The 26,390-nt window shown below is 43.8% G+C and overlaps 1 protein-coding gene across 1 annotated transcript in view; it reads left to right on the top strand.

The window, feature by feature from the left end:
- Nucleotides 1–26,390, top strand: part of LOC119649002 (dexamethasone-induced Ras-related protein 1) — a 192,561-nt gene that overhangs the window by 160,658 nt on the left and 5,513 nt on the right. The window contains exon 3 of the mRNA XM_038050944.1: nt 9,305–9,498. Within this exon, the coding sequence (XP_037906872.1) occupies nt 9,305–9,498 (194 nt within the window). The remainder of the gene's footprint in view (nt 1–9,304; nt 9,499–26,390) is intronic.

The raw sequence follows: 26,390 nt of genomic DNA, 5'->3' as shown, positions 1-26,390 counted from the left end.
GCAGATCTTGACTATTTTACTGTTTCACATTAATTGAAATAAAAACCTCCCATCTTCCATTGAAAATGATGAGGGCTTGATGCTTTCGAGGAAATTAATTTTAATGCAGTAATGTTTGCTAATGTCCAATTACTCACAAATAATTAATCACGTCTTGGCCAGAAAATTGTCCCTGGGTTCGACCCTTATACAGACAGTGTTCAAGTCGGCAATCTCGTTCGAATTATAAAATAATGAGGGTACAAATAAAGTTTTCAAACAGGCGCCCTTAACTTTCTGTTTGCTAGAAATAATGCCACTATTCATTCATGAATCTACAAACTCCATGAACATTTGTACGTGTGTGAACCGAAATGCCTCCAGGATAACTTTGTTGCCGAGGTAAACTGGAGGGGGTGAGTTGAAAAAGGTGTGGTGCTGATTCTCGAAAGGAGGGTTTTTCTTAGCATGTTGGCTTTTGTTTGAAGCTTTCATGGGTAAGCAGATCCTTTGAGTCGCTTTTGCAGGTGGAAGTAATTATTTCTCCACAAATTCTCATAATATTAAATTTAAATGCTGTGTCCTGATTAGGTAAATAACCAATATTCGTTGTTGTAAGCGTGCGGTGTTCGGTTCTTTTAATTATTACTCAATCAATAACTTTATCGAGGGGTATTGATTATTATTTCATATTTTGTCCATTATCCTGGCGGCAAGCACACATTAAATAATCTATCAGTTTCTGAACGTGCCATGTGGATATATTTAAATAAATAAATAAAACAATTGATTTAGGTAGGTCTATTAGAATAAATATGTCAGTCGCTCAATCAAGGATGTTGATTTATATGAAGGTTCGTTTCGGTTCAGAATAAATTCGCACCTTTTCCAAAATAAGCCAGTAATCATCAGGAAGCAATATGTTAGGAAATGATGCAAAGGACATAATAGCAGTCGTAAAAAGAAATGTCAATTAGGCAGTTTTACTTGTTTGCAAATATACTCTTTGAAAATGAATCGACCCTTAATTTGGCTGCTTATCCTCAACCGTGACGAATGTTTTCCACAACCTTTCAAGCAAAAGGAGAGTAAGAGTACATATGAGTGTACTGCAAATGCCGCTTCTAACTTTGTAATGGAATTTTTCAGGACTATTATACAGGAATTCTACAGAAATATAGATAATATATATAATTGACTTAATCGAGTCATTCAGAGAACAGTTAGAAACCAACAGAGCGGGGAAAAATTAATCTTCAGAACAAGTTACTTAAATTAATTCTTGATAATTTAGGGGGGAGCAAACCGGACGAGGATAACAGGATGACACCAATATTGTATAGGTTTGTAATATTACCCGGGAAGATCACAAGATACCGTCCTAACACCGGAAAAGAAATTTGATATTCATATAAAACGAAATCCAGTGGCTCAATTGGCTGAAAAATGAGAGATATCTTAAGGAGTAGGCGGGATGGAAAACTACTTTGGGTGATCAATTGATGCAACATAACGAAAACGACTAAGCTTTGAAATAAGAGTTCGGTTGGGAAACTGAGTGCCACAGGTTGGACATTTTGATAATAAGCATAGTACAAGTATGGTATTCTAGTACCGCAGTTCCCTGCTAGTGATTGAATCCAATGAAATTACGATGGTTCAGCTGGCCGTGTTGTGATGCCAGTTGTAAATCTGTAGTGTTGTTGGTTGGAATATGGAAGGCCTACCTGGTAATCATCAGGACATCGTTGAGTTTGTCAGTTCACGTTGTTAAACGAATCTTTCTCCGGAGTAGGTATTGTCATGGAGGCTCCCTGTGGTTGGACCGAGTTCACTTCGATATCGTTGTTCATCACGTCAGCAGGTTTGTGTCGATCGATAGATACTTTGATGATATGTCTGGCGACTTCAACCTGCTGATCACTCGATATGGGCTCCGGTACGGATGTTGGAATATTTTCGTTGGGCCATCGTTTGCTGACTATACAAAATTTCCACTGTAGTTGCGCCGAGGTCTACCTTCGAATGGGTAATGCTTACGCGCAGCGTCTATTGTGACATCGTATTGCAGCTTTGAGCTGACGGTGAAAAGGCTCGACCATGCCATAAGCTACCGGATGGTATGCTGTAATTGTGCCGGTCAGCTGGCTAAATTCTTGATGTAACCTCGATTCAAACTGTCTTCCTTGATCAGTGGTGATTCCAAGTGGTATGTTGAACCTTGAGGTCCATGTGTCAAGGAATGGTTTGACAGCTGTGACCACTTCTTACTCTGGATTGGTGCTACTTTTGGCCAACATAAGAACCCTCCCAATAAGGTATAATGTGCTCGAATCTAGGTTATGGTGGCGCAATGTTTCCGACTGGTGCAGTCATATGACAGGGCACTTCTGATCGCTGGCGATTATTGCAACCACTCGTCCAATTCCTGCAATCGGTTTTGAGAGATAGCCAAACATACCTCTTGTCACCAATTTAACGGTGGCGTTCGTTTGTGGGTGGGATAGGTAGTCAGAGCTGTCGAAAATAATTCTTCGAAATGGGTGAGTGATAGACACATCACACCATAGCTTACAGCTGTGTCCCGGAGCCTGGAATTGTTTTAGTCGAAGCCCTGTATTTCCTTGATGTAGTATTTTGAGTTTTTCGTCCGCGGATTGAGACCCTGCAAGCTTTGCGTCATCGATAATTGATTACAACTCCTCAACGCGTGATTATGTCTCCGCAACAGCATTGTCGCAACTGGATATGTGCTGGATATCCGTGGTCAACTGCTCAATATCATATGCAAAACGAAATTGCCATGGTGATCACTCGTTCTTTGGATGGAAGACGAAGGCTAGCGGCTTGTGATTCGTGAAAAACTCCCTTGACTCGAACATAGGGCGAAAGTTTTTTATCGCGATGTACATAAATAGTATTTCGCGGTAGTATGCTCCGTATTTCGATTCCGCTGGACCGAGCTTTCTTGAAAATAAAACCAGTGGTTGCTTCAATCGCGAAGTCAGATGCATTGCAGAAAATGGTCAAAGGTACGTCAGATTGTGGAAGCGCAATCAGCGTTGTCTGTGTCAGTGCGTTCTTGGAAGCTTCTAATGCTGCGGTAGATTCGCTGGTCCACTTGATTGGTGAATTGCCTTTAATTTTGCTGTGAAGAATCTTTTTGAGTGGTGCCTGTACTGCTGCTGCTCTGGGCATGAACCTTCCGTAAAAATTTAACATACCCAAGTACGCTGGAGCTGGATTTTGATATGCAAGGGACGTGTTCCTTCCCTTGAGACCAGGTATCTTAAGAAACTGACCTCGTGCTGCTTGAATTCGCCACTACTCCATATTGTTTAAACAGAACTGAGTTTTAAGTGGTTGGCATGCTTTTCAAGTGAAGATGAAAATATTAAACCTTTTAAAGTTTCGTTGATCGTTGGAACGTTTGCGTTGCATTCCGTAGGATGAATGTCATAAACGGAATCGCGGCCAGAAAGCCAAACGGTGTTGTGAAGGTAGTTTTTGGTGTGTCTTCTCCAGTTGCCAGGTTTATTGTCGAAGACACTGTTATTGTTTCACAGGGCTTTTGGGCGAAATCTAGGGTACTTGGGTACTTCTCACGCAAGCCCGGGCGTTGAGTGTCCGATAATCTACGCACGGTCTCCACTCGCTATTTTTTTAGGCACCATATGCAAGGGTGCAACCCACGGACTTTTTGTTGGTTGTACCAATCCTAGCTGGATCATGGTGTTGAATTCCTTTTTCGCAATGTTTAGTTTGTCCAAGGCTAATCATCTGGGTTTTAAAGCAACAGGTGGTCCTATCTTTGCGACTATATTATGCTTAGTTAGGTAACACGACACTCTTCCAATTCCATTCGGACGCGTTATTTCCGGAAACTCATGTAGGATATCATGATAAGAGATTCCTCTAGTAATTGTTGTGATGGTCGGTAAGATGAGTTGTTGAATCGCGAAGACAACCGTGCTGAATATCTGGAAAGAGTCTGCAATGTGCTATAAAAATCTGCTACGAGTTTGGGTTTGGAAACGTTTGCTATAGTAGATCTCCAAGGAAATCCCGTCGAAGATCGAGTGTTAGCGGGTTAGCGATTCCGTAAATGCAATTGGTGTTAATTTGGCAACCGAAAGCTCGAGCTGTGCTTTTCTATATGGTCCTTGGAATTTTGAGCTCCGATAAAGGCATATATCGGTACCTGTGTCTAACAGGGACGACGAATTCTGGATTTGGGCTGTGAATGTGATCGAGAATCACACCGTCGGCGTTTGTATGAACGAATTGTCGGGTTGGGACTCCTGTTTGACCGTATGTAGCTCCGTTTGCAGCTCTGTAAGCCGACTTGATAATTGCGGGACTAGCTACGTTAAACTGGTTTGCGCTGGGGAAGCGAGGATGTTCTTTCCACGATACTTGCCGAAAGTATTGTGTAGACCTTATGTTGGCTGCAGTTTGTAGTGGCTTACCATCCATCGTCGCCATAATCGATTGAAGAGCAGATGGCAGGTATCTTAACAGACTTCTACTTAGCGGCTCCAGAACTATAGTACCGCCGACATACTGCAGGCGGTGGAGGAACTGGAAGGGCTTCTCGTAACCCATGTATGTGTTCTCTATGAGGTGTCTCATTTTCTCCTTCTAGCTGGCACTGAACCACTTTATTAATTCCTCGCGTAAGCAATTATAAGAACTGTCTGCCACAGACTGTGTGATTATGTCGCGGACTTCAGTGCCATATGGCGGTGGCAGCACCGCTGTGACTTGCAAATATTGCTGTTGTGGGTTTTTTATGCTATACCTTACAAAGTTTGCCTTTACGATTTTAAAGCGAATCTCCGGGACGTGGGGGTTGAAGTCTGGAAAACTTGGTTACCAGTTCACCGCGGTTGGAGTCATACTCTTATCTGCAGACTTCGGGGTCACCACGTTGGTAACTGCCAAGTTAGGTAGATAGCAGAAGTTGAATGAAAGCCGTGTTTATATATGTGATATATTTATTTAAATCCAATATGGATCCTGCTTCTCATTGTGCTGTCAAAAAGTGAGAGCTGCGACGTGGCGTCCCCATGTACTAAAGGAGGCGATCAGACCCGAGTCTGCAAGGAATATATTTAAAATGACTCTGCCACGAAGTCTTACTTGAGGTTATCTGGTACCATGGGAACTGGGATGGCCTTCTGAGAGCATATGCTCTGGGAAAATGTTTGGGGTAGGCATTCGCTCGGCCTGGTTAATTGCAGTTGTGGGATTTTCCTGGCAGTTGTTGTTGGGCCCATATCGCGTGCAAAACTCTTTTTAAGTGCTAAATCATGGAGCGTATTTGCGGCAAAGGTGTTAGATAGGCCTCGCGTCCACTGGTATGAATGCGGAGTTTGTATTCAATATAACTAGTACCGCTGTGCCACGGTACGGCAGGGCCTCGATTCTTTTACATTTGCAGGTTTTGTCCCTTTAAACTCCCAACACCTTCATTGCTTCTAGTCGCCTTGTATGATAACCAGGAAATACTTGGGGTGATTATAATGATTATTTAAGGATACACTCGAAGTCTTCCCTGCTTGTCGTAAGATGCGACTAAAAGGGCTCGCACCCTACAAACTTTGAATTTTTATTCCTACCGAAACGTTAATAACGCCTCGGATAGGCAATAATCTCAAGGCTATCGAAAACGGACTATGGTTGGTTTCTGAAATGTACGCACGCTCCTCGACAAGGGTAGAGGAATACTCTCTTTTTTCAACTTGAGTGTTAGTTTCAACGATATAAGCTGGACATTCTGGGTATAATCGAAGTATGATGGTGAGACTGTGGAGAATGCCCCTCTCATTCTTGCGGCAATGTGATTTTGTACGCTAGAAAGCCCAGTGATAGCAGGCGCGAATCTAATGTCGGTTTTTTTCTGATGACTAACGCAAGGGGCACTCTCTTGACCAGGGAGCCGGCTTGCGACAGACTTCGAACAGGTAGATTCTGGTCCAAGTTAAGGAGCATCACAATTGTACAATGCTATGTACCAACGGAGACTTCCAATATTGTGGAGAAGGATGCTTTCTATGAGCAATTAAACGCGATTCAGGGGAAGCTTCTAAAAGGTGACATTGTGATCGTGATGGGTAATCTGAATGCCAAGGTGGGATCTGACAACACCTTGCCCGGACATGTGATCAGGAAACACAGTTTGGCGATCGCAACGGTTGGAGGTTCGTGGATTTCTGCAACTTGCATCGCCTCGTTTATTGCGGCACATTATTTCAGCACAGAGCCTGTCATAAGGTCAGCTGGGTTTCGACTGATTGACACCGTATAAGCAATCAAATTGGCTACCTCGCGATCAGCGGGAGGTTTAGGAGTTGTCTCCTGAAGGTGCGTAACAAGAGAGGCGCTGCCATCGGTCTGGAAAGGGATCAGCATCTGATGGTTATTTACGTTCGCTTCCGTGTTGCGGTCATCACTTTTTGCAGTTTTGGATAGCTGCGACCCAACATCGACTGCTTGTATGATCCAGGTGTCGCTCGACAGTGGGTGAGCTATCTTGCTGATCAGTTGGCAGATGCCCTGAGTAACCTGCCTGAGAATATCGATAAGGACTGGGTTGCCATAAAAAATTCTCTATTCTCGGGTGCTAAACAGGTCGTCGCCACATCCTGAAGAGATGTCTTACGATATGGCTGGATGCGGAATCGTAGAAGTGGATCGATGAATGGCAGGTGTTGAAGGCGCTACTGACCGCTGCGGGTGATGGTGGATGCGACACGGTTGAACTCCGATACGGAGCGAAATCCCAAGAAGTTGAGCGTTATGTACGTTGTCACAATCAACACTGGTCAGGAAAGCGGGAGATACTGCAAATCGCACTGACTTCAGAACTGTGTACCGCATCACAAAAAAGCTTGCATATGGTCGCAAATCTTTCGATGGTCCTGTGAAGGAAGTCAACGATGCACTTCTCATCCACGATGATGAACAAATGAAGAGGTGGAAAGAACATTACACTATGGTTCTTAACCGTATTACATCCGGTGAGGCTTGCCCTGTTGTGGATGAAATTGCTAGTTACCGTAACATGCGGACACAGACTGTTCCTCCGACTAGAAGCGAAATCATTTTGGCCATCGATGCACTGAAACGAAGTAAAGTCACTGGGCTTGGCAATTTCCCTGCAGAGGTATTTAGCGTGAACAGGGAGTGTATCAAGAATGCTCTGCGGGGAAGAGGCATTCCGAAAACACTGATGGCTATGAGAGTGATGTATGATGACGCAAAATATCACGTGCTGCACCGATGTAAAATCTTGGAGGATTTTGAGGTTCAAAGTAGAGTCCGCCAGGGTTGCATTCTGTCACCGATATGAATTCTTCTTGTTATCGATGGCGTTCTTTATGCTGCCTTGTCCGGAAGGCGTGGAGTAATTCAGTGGACAATGATATCCTCGACAACGGTGGTGATATCTGCTCGGTCTCATCGGGTCATAGACCTTGACCAAATCGCTGTGGATTTGGAAAGAGCGGCAAGTAGTGAAGATAGACAAAAAACGAAACCAAGATTCTCCTTATATGTATTAATGGGCAAAGAATCGAAGGCGTCGATCAGTTTGTATGGTTTCTGGGGACAGCGGTACAGATCAAGATGTTGTCCGACGCATTAACTGCGCTAGATCCGCTTTCGTTGATCTGTCTAAAATCTGGAAATGAAGTTACCTCAACACCAATATCAAGTCCAGACTGTTCTATGCTAGTGTTATTTCTGTGTTGCTTTATGGGAGCAGCAGAGGGACAGTGAACTTCACTGTTACCCAAAAGCTCCAAGCTTTCTTTCCTGTTTGCGTCATGTCTTTGGAGAACGTTGGCCTGACACTATCTCTAACGAAGAACTTGGTCGGCGCACAGGAAGGAGGCGCGACAGTTGCATTCCTGGCTACGCAATACAGTGGAATCCACTCCCCCAAGATGGCTGATGAATGGGTCGTTCCAAGGGCGCACGATTCAGAACAGTGGAGGAGGATTGCGAGCGTCTCGAAGAGTTGGAGGGCATTGCAGGTAATCGGGAATATGTATGTGTAGTTGATGCCACCAAGGGGTGACGAACAACTATGTATGGTTGACTAAAGATTGAGATTCAAGCTCCATCTTGAGAATTTAGCAGTAAAAGTTTCCGTTGTCAAGTTCTTGTCCCGAGAGTCGTCAGCTCCATATTGCTTTATGCAGCTCCAGTTTGGGCATCGTCATTGAAGCTAGAAGCAAACACAAGAAAAATCGCAGTTCCATACCGGAAGAGTATATTGCGAACCTCGTGCGCTTACCGCACAACATCAGACGAAGCAGTATGTGTGAAGTAAGTATGGTTCCCATCGACAACTTGGCGAACAAATCGTATACATTCCTGGAGCCCTGCATCTATCGTCGGCAATTAGCGCGAAGTGGAGCTATTTTGGATTGACAAAAATGATGGGATCATTCGCCTAAAGGACGCTGGACTCACAGGGTTATTTCAGATGTCTCAAAATGGATCAAACGAAGGCACTTTAAAGCTAGTTGCGACATAACTCTTAAGCGAAGACAGAGGGTACCGTGCATACCTTTATCGTTTCGGGCGTGACGACTTCGCATATTGCCCGATACGCGAGATGATTCCGGAGGATGCAGACTATGTTTTTAACAAATTAATGAAGGATATCTACCATCTGTTGCAGAAGGGGGAGTTTTGGATTCTGCTCAGCGACGCAATATCAAAATTGCGGGCCCGCAAGGTAAGCGAAGGAGAAGGAGGTGGTTTTATTTTGTAAAAATCTGGCATTATCGTATGCTAGGAACCACCGGATGATTTTAAACATTTCCAACGTTCAACGCCAAAAAGGATAAACAGACGGGCAGACATTGATTCGAAAGTTTCAAACCATTTGTAATTAATTTACGTATCTAACAGTAGTAAAAGTATCTAACGCTCCAAAGCGGTCAAAAGGTAAATCAGATCTGCTATAAAATAAGGCAAAGATAGAATGAATTCCTGGAAGTGAACAGAAATTCAAGGATTGTTTTGCTAGTTTGCCCGTGATTTGTACCATAAAACGAATTTGCTTTATACACAGAAATTTAAATTCATTGCATACAAATATTCATGAATCCAGTATTCCACGAACGATAAATATGGTATTTCCTTAGCCATCTACATTATGTTCCTGTCGTCCTGTTTTGGGATTCTAGTCAATATCGAATTATTTCGCTTACCTTTTCTATTTTATTCGAGGGCATTGGCATTGATCGAATAAGAACCACAATTTTCAATTCCGAATATCTTTTTAAATTTCCATTACATTTCATTGCAGGTCAGCTAGAGTAGGAAAGACTGCCTTAGTCGCTCGATTTCTCGGCGGTAAGTTCGACGAGTCCTACACCCCAACCATTGAAGACTTTCATAGGAAACTATATAGGATAAGAGGCGAAGTTTATCAACTTGATATATTGGATACGTCAGGAAATCATCCTTTTCCAGCCATGAGAAGACTATCCTTTCTGACAGGTAAGAAGCATATTTCTAAGGAATGTATTCGTATTTTAAAGGAGATTACCAAACCAATGTTGATGGAATTTTTTATGCTTTCATCTTCAAATTGATGATATTATGCATGCTCTTTGCAATAAGCCTAAGAAGTCAATGGGAATCTTTGCTTATTGGGGGTGGATATTTACATACATACTAACCATATTCCAATAATAATTTCCACATGAACACCCAATCATTGTCTCCCCACAACAAACTAAATCTAATTTCAATAAAACTAAACTGTTTTTGTTTCGAAGATTGTTCTAAGAGTCCTGGACTTGCAAAACACTCTCGGCTGAATGGAGTGGGAAATTCATAGAGCAACCCGGAAAAGGATCATTTCCATTTCTATTCTATTAAACGCATTAGCATAATTGTGTGACTAAAGGGTTGTAATGGACTTAACTCTTACATAAGATGTTATTATGAGTTGGGAAATCATCCTTTTCATGAAAAGCTTAATTTTAATTGATGAAATTTCTCTTGAAGTGGTGTTGATTTCACAATAAATACGAATAGTATTGATGGCATTGAATAGGAAATACCAGCTATTTAACCGTGGATACACAATCAAGAATATATCGAGGGTGTCTAGTTGGACCAAACATCATATATTATTCGTCGATAAACCTCAATATTGTTTTGGGGAATTCGTTATCATCCTCTGATATATGTAAATTTGATGTATGCAAATCAAAATAGCAGGAAATCACATTTCTGTAAATTTCCTGGTACCAAGGAACTTTGAGGATGGAAAATACGATTAAAATATGATTGTTCAGTTCAGAAGTTTACAGTTTAGGAAAGGACACTATCGCATATTATTTATCACTGTTATCTTCGTTTTCTGAACTGGAGTGAGATTTGGGAACCCGACTAATAGCAATTAAAGTTTGCTATATATTTCCGGGGATTTGCTTCTTAATTTTCATTCCTTTTCTTGTTGAGTGGAAATTTTGATGTAGAATCAGCATTCCTATTGGTGATGATATTGGATCATCATCATCAACGGCGCAACAACCGGTATCTGGCCTAGGCTTGCCTTAATAAGGAACTCCAGCATCCCGGTTATGCGCCGAGCTCCACCAATTCGATATCCTTAAAAGCTGTCTGGCGTCCTGACTTAGGCCATCGTTCCACCTCAGGCAGGGTCTGCCTCGTTTTCTTCCTGCTCAATCTGGATGAATGGTCTTGAGAGTGATCCTGCTGCTTTTATCTGGCACATTGATCAGGGTCAGGGTCAGGGATACCGAATTCTTTCATGGCTGTGTACAGTTTTATCCTGGCTATGCTATTATAGGCGGCTTCAATATCGATGAAAAGATGATGCAACTAATGTATATATTCCAACAGTTTTTCCATCGCTTGCCACAGAGAGAAAACGGATTTGTTGCTTATTTGCCTGGAGTGAACTCTCTTTGGTATGGGTCAATGATGTCCTGGACGTATGGGGCTATCCGACCTAGCAACTTAGCGGAGAATATCTTATAGATGGTACTCAGCAACTTAATATCACTATAATTGCTGCACTGCGTGATGTCTCCCATTTTATATATGGGACAGATTGAGACCGTTGCCAGTGGTCAGGCATTGATTCGTTGCCCCACACCTATAAGTTGACGAACCACTTGGTGTAATTGGTCGTCTTCATATTTAACCAATTCGGCCGTAATTCCATCGCCTCCTGGGGACTTATGTTTTTTAAGCCGGTGGATTGCGGGGATTCTTTTTTCTATACTTGGCAAAATGCCCATTTCCGTCGGAAACCAGATTTTCCTCTTTGTCTCGGCAGCATGAGCATCGAGGTGAAGAAGGCTTCATCCTACTGACTTGTTGGTGAAACTTCCGCGCCTGGTGCGGTTACTCTCTGTACTTTTCTAGTTCACAGACTTTTTGGTTCTCCCAGGCTTCCTTTTTCTGTCTGTGAAGTCACTTCTTGCCCGCTTCTTTTGAGAATGCAACATTATTCGGTATGCAGCACTCTTCCGTTCCGTTGGCAGCTTATATTCATCGTCGAACCAGTCGTTCCGACTTTTCTCCAGGTGGTTGTGAAAATCATTTGTTGATGCTTCATCTCCAGAACATCTGTTAGTTGCGGTTTTTACCTCATCCATTTCCTCCTTATAGGCGTTACGAAGGGTTGTGTCGTGAATGGCTTCAGTATTCACTCTCACCTAATTGTCAAAGGGGATTGTAGGTGGCGTTGTGATTCAAGCTCGGAGCACCATGCGAACGAGATAGTGATCCGAGTCTATATTAACCGCTCTATATGTTCTTACATCCATCAAGGCTGACAGGTGGCCTCGTTCGATCAGCACATTGTCAATTTGATAGAAAGTGGTTCGGTCTGGAGAGGTCAACCTATGTCTATGGACCGTTTTCCACGTAAACCAGGGGCTTTCAACAACCATTTCGCGCGGTACTGCTAACTGAATAATCGGTAGTTCGTTATCCTTTGTATTTTTATGTAACTTTTCGGAGCCGACGTATCGCCTGAATATGGTCTTCGTCCTTACTTGACTGTTCAAATCTCCAAGTATGATCGTGATGTCACACTTGGGATTGGCTCCGAGGGTCTGTTCAACTGCCTCGTAGAAGGTATCCTTCTCTGACTGTGCAGTCTCCTCTGTAGGAGCGTGAACGTTTCTGAGGTTTATATTTCTAAATTTGCCACGCAAACGTCTTGGATAGTCTTTTGCTTTTGTTTTCAAAGCCGATAACAGCAGGTTCCCCCTCACTAAGAAACCTATTCCGAGCACATGGATGGCCACCATAATATATGGGGTAGTGACTCTTCTCCAGGAAATCGGTCCCTGTCCATCGCATCTCTTGTAATGCTGTTATATTAGCCTTATATTGGGACAGGGTATCAGCTAGCTGCTGAGCAGCGTTTTGTGTGCAGGGAGTGCATGTTCCTTGAGAAAATGCGCAAATCGTTATTCCGTTGTCGTTTCCGAGTTCGTTGTTTTAAAATTCATCTTGTCCGAGGCTTTTCCGCGGCCGGTCAGCCTTACTCAACTCTGAATCTTGAGGACTACTTTCGCCCTTTTCCGTTTGCAGTTTTCCATTAAAAAAGACTCTTAGCGATTATCATCGGGAGGTGGAGATTGGATTTGGTAATAGAGCTGGCGTTTCCCAGATTTTATGCTCCGTCGTGGGTGCCAATCCACGTTTCGCGCTGAGATCTATACAACCCTTTGGTCGGCATAGGTGAACGCCAAGGTGGAAGCTGAAAACACTTTGCTCGGGCATGCGATGAGGAAGCACGGTCTTAGCGACTGCAACGATAATGTTGGGAGGTTCATGAATTTCTGCGACTTGCACCGCCTTGTCATTGGTGGCACATTGTTCTAGCACAGAGACTGCCATAAGGTCAGTTGGGTTTCACCTGACCGACGCCGTACATGCAATAAGATCGACCACTTCGCGATCAGCGGTAGATTTAGGGGTTGTCTTTTGGATGTGGGTAACAGGAGAGGCGTTGACATCAGCCTCGAAAGGGATCACCATCTGATGGTAGCTTACGTTCGGTTGCGTGTTGCGTCCACCATGATGCGATTCCTTAAGTTCAACAGCCGCCGCTTGTAGGGTCCAGCTGTCGCCCGACAGTGGGATACCTATCTTGCTGATTGAGCGGCCGATCTACTTAACAACGCGGTTGAGAATATCAATGAACATTGGGCCGCCATCTATAATGCTCTTTTCCCGGGTGCTGCGCAGGTCGTCGGTTGAAGGTTGAAGGCTGCACTGACCGCTGCGACTAATGGCAGGCGTGACGCGCTTGAACTTCGATATGGAGTTAAATCCCGAGAAGTGCAGCGTAGCGTACGCCGTGAGAATAGAAAATATGCTATTGCGCTGGCTAGGGAAGCGGAAGATGCCGCAGCTCGCAATAGTTTCAGAACTGTATACCGCATCACGAATGAACTTGCATGAAGTAGTAAATCTTCCGATGATCCTGTGAAGGACGTCAACGGTCAACTTCTTATCCACGATGACAAACAATTGGTGAAGTGGAAAGAACAATTCACCATGGTTCTAAACCGTATTATATCTGGTGAGGTTCCTCCTGTTATGGATGAAATGGCTTGTCACCGTAACATGCAGATACGGACTGTTCCTCCAAGAAGAAGATAAACCATTTCGACTATCAATGCACTCAAACAGAGTAAAGCCATGGAGCTTGACGGTCCCCCCGCAGAGTTATCGTACGGAAATCTTGGGTATCATGAATCTTTCCCAGAGAATGGAAGAAGGGGATGATCGTTAAGATTCCAAAAAAAGGCCACATGTTTTGAGTGGTATAATTAGAGGGATATCTGCGTGCTCCCTGCCGTCGCAATGATAATAGCTAAAATAATCGTGGAACCTATCAAAGAATATCTCGGGAGCTTGATCGACAGACAGCAGGCTGGGTTCCGCTCCGGATCCTCCTGCATTGACCACATGAACATCTTACGGATCACTTTGGAACAGTGTGCGGAGTTTGGATTTAAACTGCACTTACTCTTCGTCGATTTCGAGAAAGCTATCCACAGCGTGAACATGAATGAATGAGGGGCATTCATATGATAATAATAATAATAATCGTTGGCACAACAATCCATATTGGATCAGGGCCTTGAAGTGTGTTAGAGCACTTCATTCAAGACCGTAACGGTACACTAGGAGGCAATGTGGTCAGCATTGCGCTCGCCCGAGATTATTACCCTGATTTGACTCAGGTACTCATTCACAGCTGAGTCGACTGGTATCCGACGTCAAATCACGATACAAATCCCACTGTCGCCAGCGAGATTTGAACCGCGACCTTCCGTACGACAGCCTTGTGCTCTAACCACTCAGCTACCCGGACACATTCATATGATGATGGCGAAAAATGTCATGTGCTGCATCAAGGTAAAATTTCGGAGGATTTTGAAGTCTGAAGTGGAGTCCACCAGGGTTGCATAATGTCACCGAAATTATTTATTCTTGTTATTGGTGACGTTCTTTATGCAGCATTGATCGGAGGACGTGAAGGAGTTCAGTAGCGAATGACATATTTCTTCAAAAACCTCGACTACTTTGATGATATCTGTTTGCTCTCTTACCGGGTCATGGACCTTGGCCAAATGGTTCTCTATTTGGAAAGACAGGCAAGTAGAATTGGATTAATTATACTGTATTTGTGTCTTTCCCTGATCTCAGCACTTTATTTTTGATTTACTGAGGATAGTACAGAGTACTCTCCCTCAAACCCTCCTCCTTTACCTGGGCTTGGGACCAGCATGCTATGTAAATAACATATGGTATTGATTATTCTCCCAGGTGCCTCAAACTACTTTGCACAAGTGGCGGACACTGTGCCAGAACAAATATGGAGACCTCGTTATTCTCTCCAAAGAATCTGCAGATAGGGCCCGTAGATATCCCTAGCTTCCCAGGTGATAGTATAGTGGGCTGTGAACAGTAGGTATTCCCATTATGATCCGGACGTTCGCCTTGTCGAGGTTCATACCTTTAAGCGTTTGTGTTCGTATTCCCCCACGAACCACCTGGAGTGCTGCCTTCCTGGTGGATCCGCCAGTACATTTTCCACAACCGTTCCTCCTCATTTTCAATGTTGTGAAGGGGTGTCCCTGTTCCTTTCTTGGCTAGTTCATCCGCTGCCTCATCGTCTGTTAACCCAACATGGCCAGGAACCCAAAGTATCCAGACCGTTTTGTCTAACCCTAAAAAGTTCAGTCTCTGAAGGCTCTCTCACACTTTAGGAATCTACATAGTACCTGAATTCAAGGCCGCTTGACTGTCTGTGAGAGTAGCAATGCTTGGATGTTGAAGGAGGCATATCTATTGATGGCGTATATTTCCACCTGGAGTATACTAGTGTGCTTGCTTATTGGTTCAAAGTACGTCTTCCTTGGACCAATGCCCTCGGCAACCGTTCCTTCTGCTATGAAGGATCCATCATACCAGGTAATGATTTGCTGGTTTAAGCCGTAGGTCACTGTCATGTTTCACTTGTTTGTCCTGTTACTTCAACGTGTTTCAGACTTCTTATCGAGGTGAAACTTCGTTGTTCCTTGATAATAGTAATTCGGGATAGAAAGAATATACATTTTTCTTCGATTTAGACAACCTTACTGATGCATCCAGTGATTCCGAAAATCGCCCTCCTCGCCTGCATCTGTATGCTAAGATTGTGGGGAATTAATCCAAGAAGGACTTCCACGTCCTTACTGCCCCACTGATCCTCACGCAAGCCTTTGAAGCCCTCTGGATTAGTGCAGAAAGGTTCCCAATGCCCAACTTGCCCCCCTTGAAGACTTGACTACTGTTGACACCATTGTCAGTCCCAGTTCGCTCCTGATATTATCGACCCTTTGTGTTATTGCTCAGGTGCCTTGCATAGTAGTGCCAATCTGTTCTCCTAGGATTCCTTACTATTGTTTTTATTTCGGAGTTGTCCTCAATTCCGAATCTGATTATTCTAAGATCTGATAAGGAGGGCTCCTCTGACCCTCTCAAATTCTTGATCAGGCCACCCGTCAGCGCATCCTCCAGAGTCATGTTTAGTACCTCTTTTCTAGAACTGATCACGAATGCTGGAGTATTCCTGATATTGGATATTTCAAACCTTATCTTCATAACGCAACTATATCTAGTCTGAGTTGTATGGGGAGTTATGAGGAAATATAAAGGAAGTAAAAAAAAATATTAATTAAGTGAATCCGAAACTTTAATTTCATTTGTCATATGGACGACCAGAAAAAATACTGCGAAGGAAGCCAAACCTTATAGGGAACGAGGACATGGACAACATTCAGAGAAATTGGATGCAAAAAAGTGAAACTTTCGTCGAACGGTGGAAGGAAGCTGGTAACCAGGGTGAGACTCATATCGCACATATGGCTGTCTTCAAACCTAAACAGCAGTCTTGGATTTTATTTAATAAAATCTTCGATATTGCATCAGTGAAGGGGGAATTGGGATACCACAGAAACTTAACCCGAACAAATGGGTCTCATTGCACAGACATTCGTCTCTGGGCATCGGGTTGATGTCAACAGCGTCAAAGATGATCTGCTTTTCACAGTAAACGAGCTGAAAGAAGCAGTGATCCCCGTGAAAAATAAGGGCCAGGGTAAGGTGATATCCCGCCAGAGGTACATAAGAAACTGGTGTTTTACATCAGACAGAGCTGCATACATACTGATATGTATGCTTGGCTGGGAGCAGTTTTTTTGACGCTGGAACGTGTAAAGACTCGCGTTGATGAGCAAAGCAAAGGAAACCCTGAGTTGTCGTCTAGATATGGACCATTCTGTATGCTTGATATAGCCAGAAAAGCTTTCGAAAAACTCATCAGGAGTAGACTCACCGAAGTGATACGTGCTACCCCTGACTTAAACCATACAATTCAGTTTTAAATCCGGAGGTCCATAACGGACGCTATCATAAAAGCCGTAGATGTGAGCTGAGGTGCAAAGCCGAAAAAAAAACTCCGCTCGTTGAACATATTTAAACAAGTCGGAATACCGGAAGCTCGCGCTTCGGATATAAAGGTTTTGTGTTCATCTTATTTAAGAAATTTCAACTAACATTTTTCTATCCGTATAGAGCTACAAAACTACGAGACATACGTACATATTACAGCCGTAGATGTTACGTTCACCCTAAACAAACAAACTGTCTATTTTCGAATACTGTACACATATAGGCACGTATATAGATTGATCGTACCCATATTTCCGATTTACTTCTTATATCTATCTGAATTAGGCACTACCCGCGAAGTCCATTAGCACGCATATATTATATACCTACATACACACACGTCCCGTTGGAATAATTGATATTCACATACAAATGACTTAAAATCTAAAACAAAATAATCCTTTTCCACCCAATTCATTCGTGGTGGTATTGACGAATTGATATATGATGATGATGTCATGCAGGTTGTAGAGTGCACGAAATTCACAAAAAATTGTAAAGTTTTACCCCCTATAACTTTGTTAATAATAGTTTGATTTTCTTCAAACTTCACCAAATTATGCATTATGTTCTTCTTTATACGCATGCCAAATTTTGTACTTCTGGGATGAAGATAAGGGGGGTGCCGGGTAAATTTCTAAAATGTGGAAATATACTATTATTAACTTTATTTGTGCAGATATCGGAACCGGATATATTTTGAGGCCTAGATTTCGTAGAGATGCACTACTGTGATTTTTTTCAGATTTTTCGGTTGGATAGGTTCTGAGAACGAGACCTGTTACACTTTTTGGGGGTCATATTTTGGGCCCTCACTCCCCTATGTTTCAGCCAACATCAAATATTGAACCAGTTTCGAAAAGTAAGTACTAATTGAGACCTTTCATTTGATACCCCACATGGCTACATTCTGTGAAAAAAAATTTTGCACCCTCCTTTCACATGTATGAGAAGCCCCCCCTTAAACTTAACACAAAATGGCGTCAGTTGCTGCATGTAAAGGGAACGGCAGATTACATACTCCTACCAATTTTCGTGACGATTGGTCCAGCCGTTTCCGAATAAATCGGCTGTGACAGACAGACAGACAGACAGACAGACAGACGGACAGACAGACAGACAGACAGACAGACAGACAGACAGACAGACAGACGGACAGACAGACATCGAATCGATTCTAATAAGGTTTTGTTTCACACAAAACCTTAAAAAGGGGGATGCGGGGAAGAAAAAACACACATGCGGGAGACGGATGGGAATCAGAAGCTAGGAGGGTCGCTCATGATGGGTTGGTTTAAAAAAAATGGGAGTCGGAGTAACTGCCTGTGTAGAAGACTACTGTACCTTAGGGATCATAAAGACGGTTCTGTGGTTGGAGGGATAAGAGGATCTGAGGAAACAGATGGGTCCAGAGAAGGTTATCTTCAACCATCTCGATCTGCATGGCTTTGTAGACAAGAGGATTGGGATGGAAGTGACACTTGACCAGGAAGTTGAGGGCATGACGGGCAAGGAAGGCCGGGGTTTGGCAGGACTCATAGAGGGTCAGGTTAGAAATGTATTAGGAACGGTATTCATTTTTAAAAATGTTGGCGTAGTGCCGTAAGATTCTGCGCTCTTTAAGGTGGAGTGGTTCCATTTGGGATGGGGAGCAATCGGACCAGAAAATGAAGCCGAAAATGGATAGTGGTCGGATAAGCTGCTTTTAACAAAACAGCTTAATCCTTTTCAAAGTAGGGATATTGTATTTAAGGATAGGATACATGGACCTTAAGGCACCAGTTGCACGGCCTAGTGCCTTCGTTATATGAGGGACGTGGGAGAGGCGGAAATTTTACAGTAGAGATGAGATCGTCGTGAATTTTGAGTGTTTCCATGGAAAACGATGGTCTCGCATTTGTCGGGATTTAAGGAAAATTTTCTACGGGTGAAATAATGGTAAAGCTCGTCTAAATAAGAATTCAAACGAGCTTCAAGATGGGAGATGTCTTTGGTGGCGGTATAAAGGATTAGGACATCCGCGTATTGAAGGATTCGGATAGGACACGGGTGCGGAGTTTGTTTGGGGATGTCAGCAGTGAACAGGTACCAAAGGGTTATAGAAAGGACTGAACCCTGATGAATGCCGGCGGGGGAAGTACAGGACGAGGAAAGGTGCCGTTGGATGTTGACTAAGGATTTCCGCCCATCTAGAAAGCTAAGAATTAGTTTACAGAGGTGCGGATGGAAATTGAGGATTTCGGAAAGCTTATACGCGATTCCGTATTGCCATACTTGGTCGAAAACTTTCCTTAGGAAAAGGAGACAGGCTTTTGATTGATGTCCTCCGATTGATACCTAGAAGCATATCCGTCTTGAGGACAAGAAGTGCGTGCTCACCCGAGTGTTTAATTCAGTTGGCGAATTGGAGCTCAGGAAGAGTGTTGTTGGAAACACAGTGCTCGTCTATGAGCGATTTAATGATCCGCTTGAAAATTTTTGGTGGGAAAAGATAGGATAGAGATAGGCCTGTGGATATCAGGATTAAGTGGATTAAGGTTCGTTTTTGGTATGGGTACAATGCGAGCACTTTTCCAATCGGTGGGGAAGTGGGCGTTGAGGAGGCAGTGATTAATGATAGAAAAAAGTGTGGTAGAATTGTTGGGAGCGGATTTTTTCAAAAGAGATGATGTTGCCGGATACACTTTTTCACAGGCATAAAGCAGACTTGACAACCAGCTCCGAGTACAATGGAAATGTGTGTTAGCTCTTTTTGTTTTCCGCCGTGGTTGTCACCAACCGTAGTAATTTGCTGAGTTTTTTTACTGTATATTCCCTAGATGAATAGGTAAGATGTGGTAGGCTTTTTCATTCATCATTTATTAAAACCACAATATCTGGATTGGATGTTTTCATAGCCACGTAGTTACCGAGCTAATTGATATTGGCACTCATGTCAAACAAACTTCAAAAACAAAATACTTTGATGTTAGAACTTAAAATTGTTACATTCCTGCCTTCCCAACAACGAACCAATTTCATTACTCCCGCAAACATTTTCAAGTGTCTTGTGGATATACGAATTATTAATGAATCCCTGAATTCCAGTTCCCTCCATTCATTGATTGCCCTCGAGATTCAATCCGATGCAATGTAGTTCGTTCTTTTGAAATTATGTAGAATTGAACTAATTCGGGTTATGTGATCACGTACAGATATAATGTGATTTTCAATTGCAATATTCAAAGCCTCATTAAGTGGGCTTACAAGGGGCTGGTGGGCGAACATGAATCCCCTTTTCTTGAATCTGCTGATATAGGATACCTATACGTGCATAGAACATATGTAGATAGTTTACGTCTTTCAAACTAAATTACATATTTTTCAAAGAGTATCTGGGAGATTATCGTCGCAGAATTCCAGTAAAGCCTCCATGTGTTTGCGTGCGGCGGGGCCACCCCGCTCAAGAAAATTAGGAAGCAAGGTGCTCTGTTAACAAGTTCCCTTGTTATGAGTTATCGCGAAGCTGCCGACAATCTCATTTAATTTGCTAATGATTTATCAGTTCTGCCGAAGGGGAGCTCTTCATACATTCATGGTACAGTTGTTTACGTGAAAATGCTGTAATGAATGCTTTCGGAGGGAACGTACTATATCCTGGGCATGGGGATGATGATGGAATGGCTGATATTTATCTATGTTTTAACACACTACTAATTAATGGGAAATTTTCCGGCATCACGTTAACTCATTAATATATGTGCGTACATGTATAGGACCTGTACGTCCAAAAAACAAAAGTTCTTTTCTTGTATTGTTACTAATTAATTAATTAAAATAATTGGGGAAACAGGTTTAAAAGCAGTTGGTTTTGTAATTTGTCTTCTGGAGGGACAACCAAAACCTGCTTCAAAGCAATACGTCATCAATTATGCCTGTCGAAGGAAACACCTGTAAAAAAGCTTCCCTAGCCAAAAAACCGTACATAAAAGAAGGCTAGAAAGATAACAGTGCTATCCTACCAGTAAAAAGTTGCACAGCATGATATACCCGAAAACTAGATTTTTAGATTTTTTACATGATGATGTTTGTCCTATATAGGAAACACAAGATGGTAGATTCTGTTTTTTTCCAGAGATTTTTATCCTTGACTAACGCTAGTCTGTTCTTAGCTTGCTTCAGGCGCTGCTAGAAACCATTTCCTAATCTATCTAGAAGTTTTTTTAGATTCTAGGTTGCGGTTCTAACTATTAGTAATAATCACTCTCCTTTTTCCTTCGAGAATCATCCGAAAAGGGGATACACTGGTAGAAACAAAATTCAACTGCAGCAATTTTTTTTTAGCAGATTTCCTCAAGAGGATTGAAGTTACTTATCAACGATCTACAAACCCGGAAACTAGCTCAGGGAAATCATATACATATATGGTTGCCACTTACCCCTTCGTGGGGTCTAGTGCGTAAACCCGACCTATGCGCCATCGTTCAGACCATCCCGGCAATTCTCGAAACGCCCGCACCTCTCTTATCAAGCAGCAAATGCAATCCACGAGGAGAGAAGCTATTTGATTTCATTACTACAGCTGGTCTCATGACTGGAAAGTAGGGTGCGCCCCTACGTTCGAGGGACCGAGAAGAAGTGAAATAATTGACCTAACAATCTGTACTTCAGAAATGTTAGGCTTGTCCTATTTTCCGGTGTAAAAGTGGTAAAACGGTTTCTTGGTGAAGCCGGGAACTCCAGAAACTCGGAAAATCAACCAGGCGACTTCTGAACCGTGCTTGGAAAAACAATAAGAACGAAGACTGGTTAAACTTCCGGAAGTCACAGCGTGGATATAAGAGGTTCGTTAGGTGTTCAAAACGGGACTCTTTTAGAGCATACTGTGAGGAACTGGATGGCGAAAGAGAGAGTTCAAAGCTGGGCAGGGTCCTTAAAAGGCCCAGTTGGACTCTCTTAGAAAACCCGATGGTACTTTCACGAGCTCCAGACTGGTATCACTTCAGACCCTCCTGGGGAAGTACACCATCCGGGAGAATGGGTGAGAAAAGTGGTAGGGGGAGAGTTGACTGTTCTTGCAACCCCTTCAACTTGCAAGTGCTGCAAGTCGAACTGGAACGAACTACAAAAGCGGTTGTTATCTATGAAAAGGTGGGAGCTGCCATACTGTCCTTTCAACACTTCAAAACACCTGGCATGGATGGCATCTACCCACCCATGCTAATGGAGAGTAGTCAGTACATTTTTGTACCTCTGCCAGTCCCCGGTTTGTTTTGCCTAGTTGAAGAGTTCAGTCAAAGGGTTGTATAGGTCCCAGGGCGAAACGTGGATTGGTACCCACGATGGAGCATAAAACCTGGGAAACGCCCGCTAAACCAACACCAACAGCTCTACTACCAAATCCTATCTCCACCTCTACGTGGTGATCGCTGGGAGTTGCTACTTAATGGAAAACTGAAGACGGAAAAGAATGAAGGTGAGTCTCCCGCGCCTAAAAACGGCACAAATTGTATCAACAGGTCCTCCAGGTTACTGGTTGAGTAGGGCTGACAACCCTACGAGGAACGCCGATGTTACGAAGGCACAGAAGGAGCCCCGGATAGGATGGACTTTAAAACAACGACAACGGAATAACGATTTGCGCATTTTCTCATGGAATATGCACTCCCTGTGCAGACCGAATGCTACTCAACAGCTTACCGATACACTTTTCCAATATAAGGCTGATGTAACAGCGTTGCAAGAGATGCGCTGGACAGGGGCCGGTTTCCTGGAGAAAAGCTCGGAGTGTGCTCGGAGTAGGTTTCTTGGTCATCCAAAAAATAAAACCTGCTGTTATCGGCTTTGGAAATATAAGCGAAAGGCTATGTACTCTACATTTGCGAGGCAAACTTAGAAATATAAGCCACATAAACGTTTACGTCCCTACAGAGGAGATTGCAGAGTCAGAGGAGGATAGCTTCTACGGGGCAGTTGAGCGAACCCTCGAAGCTTGTCCCAATTATGATATCAAAACCATACTTGGAGATTTCAACAGTCAAGTAGGGACGGAGCCAGGCGATACGTCGGCTCCCATAGTTTATATAGGGATACCGATGATAACGGACTGCAGATTAGCAGTATCGCACGAAATGGTTGTTGGAGGTACCTCGTTTGCGCGGAAAGCGGTCCACAAACATACGTGGGCCTCTCAATCAAATTGGTCACGTGCTGATTGAACGGCTCCACCTCTCAGCTTTGATGAATATCAGAACATTCAGGGGGGCCAATATAGAATCGAATCACTATCTCGTTTTCATAATGTTCCGGGTTCAATTTACAACACCATCTACAATCCCATCTGACAAGTGAGAGTGGACACTGATGCCATTTACAACACAGCCCTCCATAACACATGGAAATGGGTCACGCAATAACCACAGCCACCAGATGTTCTGGAGATGAAACATCAACAAACATATATACTTGGCCCCAGCTGGAAGAAAACTCGGAATAGCTGTTTCGACGTAAGCTAGGTGCGGAACGGAAGAATGCTGCATACCGAGTAACGTTGCATTTTTAAAGGACCCGGGCACGCGCGGAGACTTAATACGAACTCCGGTGAGGGAAGAAGCGACTTCACAGACGGAAAAATGAAGCCTGGGAGAACCAACAAGGCTGTGAACTCGAAAAGTATAGGGAGCTACCAATAAGTCAGCAGGATGAACCCTCACACACCTCGATGCTCATCCTGCCGAGACAAAGAGGCAAATCTGATTTCCGACAGAATGGGCATATTGGAACGATGGGTTGAGTACTTTGATAAACTGCTCAACAACCAGAACATCGGCGAGTTGGAGGTGCGCCAACTGAAGGTGACGGACAAATAATGCCACCACCAAGCATGGAAGAAACAGTCCGTGCAACCCATCGGCTTAAAAATCACAAGTCGCCAGGAGTCGATGGAATTACAGTCGAATTAGTTAAATATGAAGGCGATCAATTTCACCAAGCGGTTCATCAATTGATGCTCAAAGTATGGGACAGCGAATCAATGCACGACGGCTGGCAACGAGGCATTATCTGTCCCATACATAAAAAGGGAGATATCACGCAATGCAACAATTATAGAGGTATCACTTTGCTGAGTACCATCTATAAGCCCGATACGCCCAGAACATCATTGGGCCATACCAAAAAGGTTTCACTCCAGGCAAACCAGCAACATATTTTCTGTATGCGGCAAGCGATGGGAAAACTGTTGGAATATGGGCGTCAGTTGCAGCACATTTTCAACCACTTTAAAGCGGCCTATAATAGCATAGCCAGGGTTTACACGGCCATGAGCGAATTCGGTATACCAATGAAATTGATAAGACTGACTAGACTGACCCTTACCAATTTGAGAGGCCAGATAAAACAAAAGGATCACTCTCGAGACCATTTAACATCAACAACGGTCTAAGACAAGGGGATGCCGTGGCTCTGGAGAAATGGATTTATGATGCAGCAAGTGCGAGAGGCACCATCCTCATCAAGTCCCCCAAAATATTGGCCTACGCTGACGACATCGACATCACGGGAAGAACAACCCCAGATCTACAATCTACCTTCATCCAGATCGAGCAGGCGGCGTGAGATCTTCGACTGCACATTAATGAAGGCAAGACGAAGGACATGGTGGCAACAAAAACTGCTTCGCTCGAAACGTCTCACCGTAGGGTCAAAACTTTTACTGCGCAAGACTACGATCTTGCCAGTCCTTATGTATTCCTCGGAAGCCTGCTTTCTAACCAAAGAAAAAGTGCGAACTCTTGGCGTTCGAGAGAAGAATCCTCCGAGGAATTTTTGATCCCCTACATGATGATGGACGATTCCGTAGCTTACATAACGACGAAATCTATGAGCGATATCACGACCGTCTGGTAGTGGTAGCTCAATAGGTTGCGGTGGGCGGCAATATCTATGGTAGAAACAAAAGACGAGGCAGATCCTGTCTGAGATGGAGCGGTGGCGTAGGTTAGGACGCCAGGGATATCGAATTGGTGCACCTCGGGGCAAAATCGGGGTGTCTAGAGTTCTTTATTAAGGCAAGCCTAGATCGGATACCGTTTGCTGGCCCGTTGATGATGATGATGGCCGAAGGAGCGGTTGCCATTTAGTTGAACAGGCAAGTTGGTTCTGCTACCGAAGCCCCAAAGCCACCTGGCACACTTTCTTCACATCGCCCTTGCTGTCTTTTAGACACTATAGGCAAGATGTTGGGGAGGGTTGTATACAATAGGCTGCTTCCGTTCGTCGAAATAGCTGGTGTTCTATCGAAGTGGCAGTATGCGTTTCGCAGAACGCGGTCCACGGTTGATACCATTGCAACAGTCGTGGGCCTGGCCTGGAAGGCATCGGTAAGTGCTGCTTGGTGTTGACGCAGGATGTTAGGAATGCCTTTTACTCGGCCCGCTGGGATTGGATTGACGGCATCCTGGCTAAACTGGGTGTCCGTGGTTACTTAGCACGGATAATCGAGAGTTACTTCTCGTAGAGATTTCTTTGGTACGAGACAAAAGACGGGCCGAAAAAATATGTTGTGACAGCAGGTGTTTATTAAAACTCCGCACTGGGGCCCTTGCTGTGGGGCATAATGTATGACGGAGTGCACGGCCTTCGCGTGCCAAAGGAGGCAACATTGATTGGTTTTGCAAATGACCTGGCAGTTTTAGTAGTTGCGAAACACGACCAGGACGTGGAACTGTATGGAAATGAAAATATTCATGTCATCAAAGCATGGCTCCAAATGGTGAAATTTGACTTGGCGGAAGATAAGACAGTCCTTATTAACAATTGCAGTAAGAATAACACTGTCAAAATCCGGGTTGGTAATCACAAGGTCATTTTAAAATCGATCATTAGATACCTGGGGGTAATTATCGATGTCAAGTTGAACTACAAGGGGCATGTGGACAATGCGCGCGAAAGGGCAGCAAAGGCTAGTTTATCTCCAGGAAGGATGACACCTAATATTGGAGGGCCAAAATCTTGTCGCCGGCTGCTTATCGCAGGGGTGATGAAATCCATCCTGTTATAACACAATGAACCAGGGAAGGGTAAGTTCGGCATACCGACCAATTGCACTGGGTGCGTGCAGTGCATATACGGCGGTATCAGGTGAGGCAGTGTGTTGCATCGCAGGGATGATTCCCTTGGATCTGAAGGAGGCACACTGTCTCTGCAGGAGAAGGAGGGTGTATCCGGCTGAAGAGACTTCGGGCTACTGTAAGGCCACTAGGAAGGAGCTGTACAGGAGATGGCAGCAACGGTGGGATAATTCCACTGATGCCCCTCCTGATCCCCCCTCAACGCAGTTATCGGACCTCATAACTTCCTGGAGGAGCTGCTGAGCAATGCAACAGTAATTGCCATACAGGAAAAGCTGG

The sequence above is a fragment of the Hermetia illucens genome, chromosome 2 (genome assembly GCF_905115235.1).
Source record: "Hermetia illucens chromosome 2, iHerIll2.2.curated.20191125, whole genome shotgun sequence".
NCBI classification, from domain to species: domain Eukaryota; kingdom Metazoa; phylum Arthropoda; class Insecta; order Diptera; family Stratiomyidae; genus Hermetia; species Hermetia illucens.
Note: the sequence above shows the minus strand (reverse complement) of the source record. Positions and strands in the feature narration are given on the sequence as shown.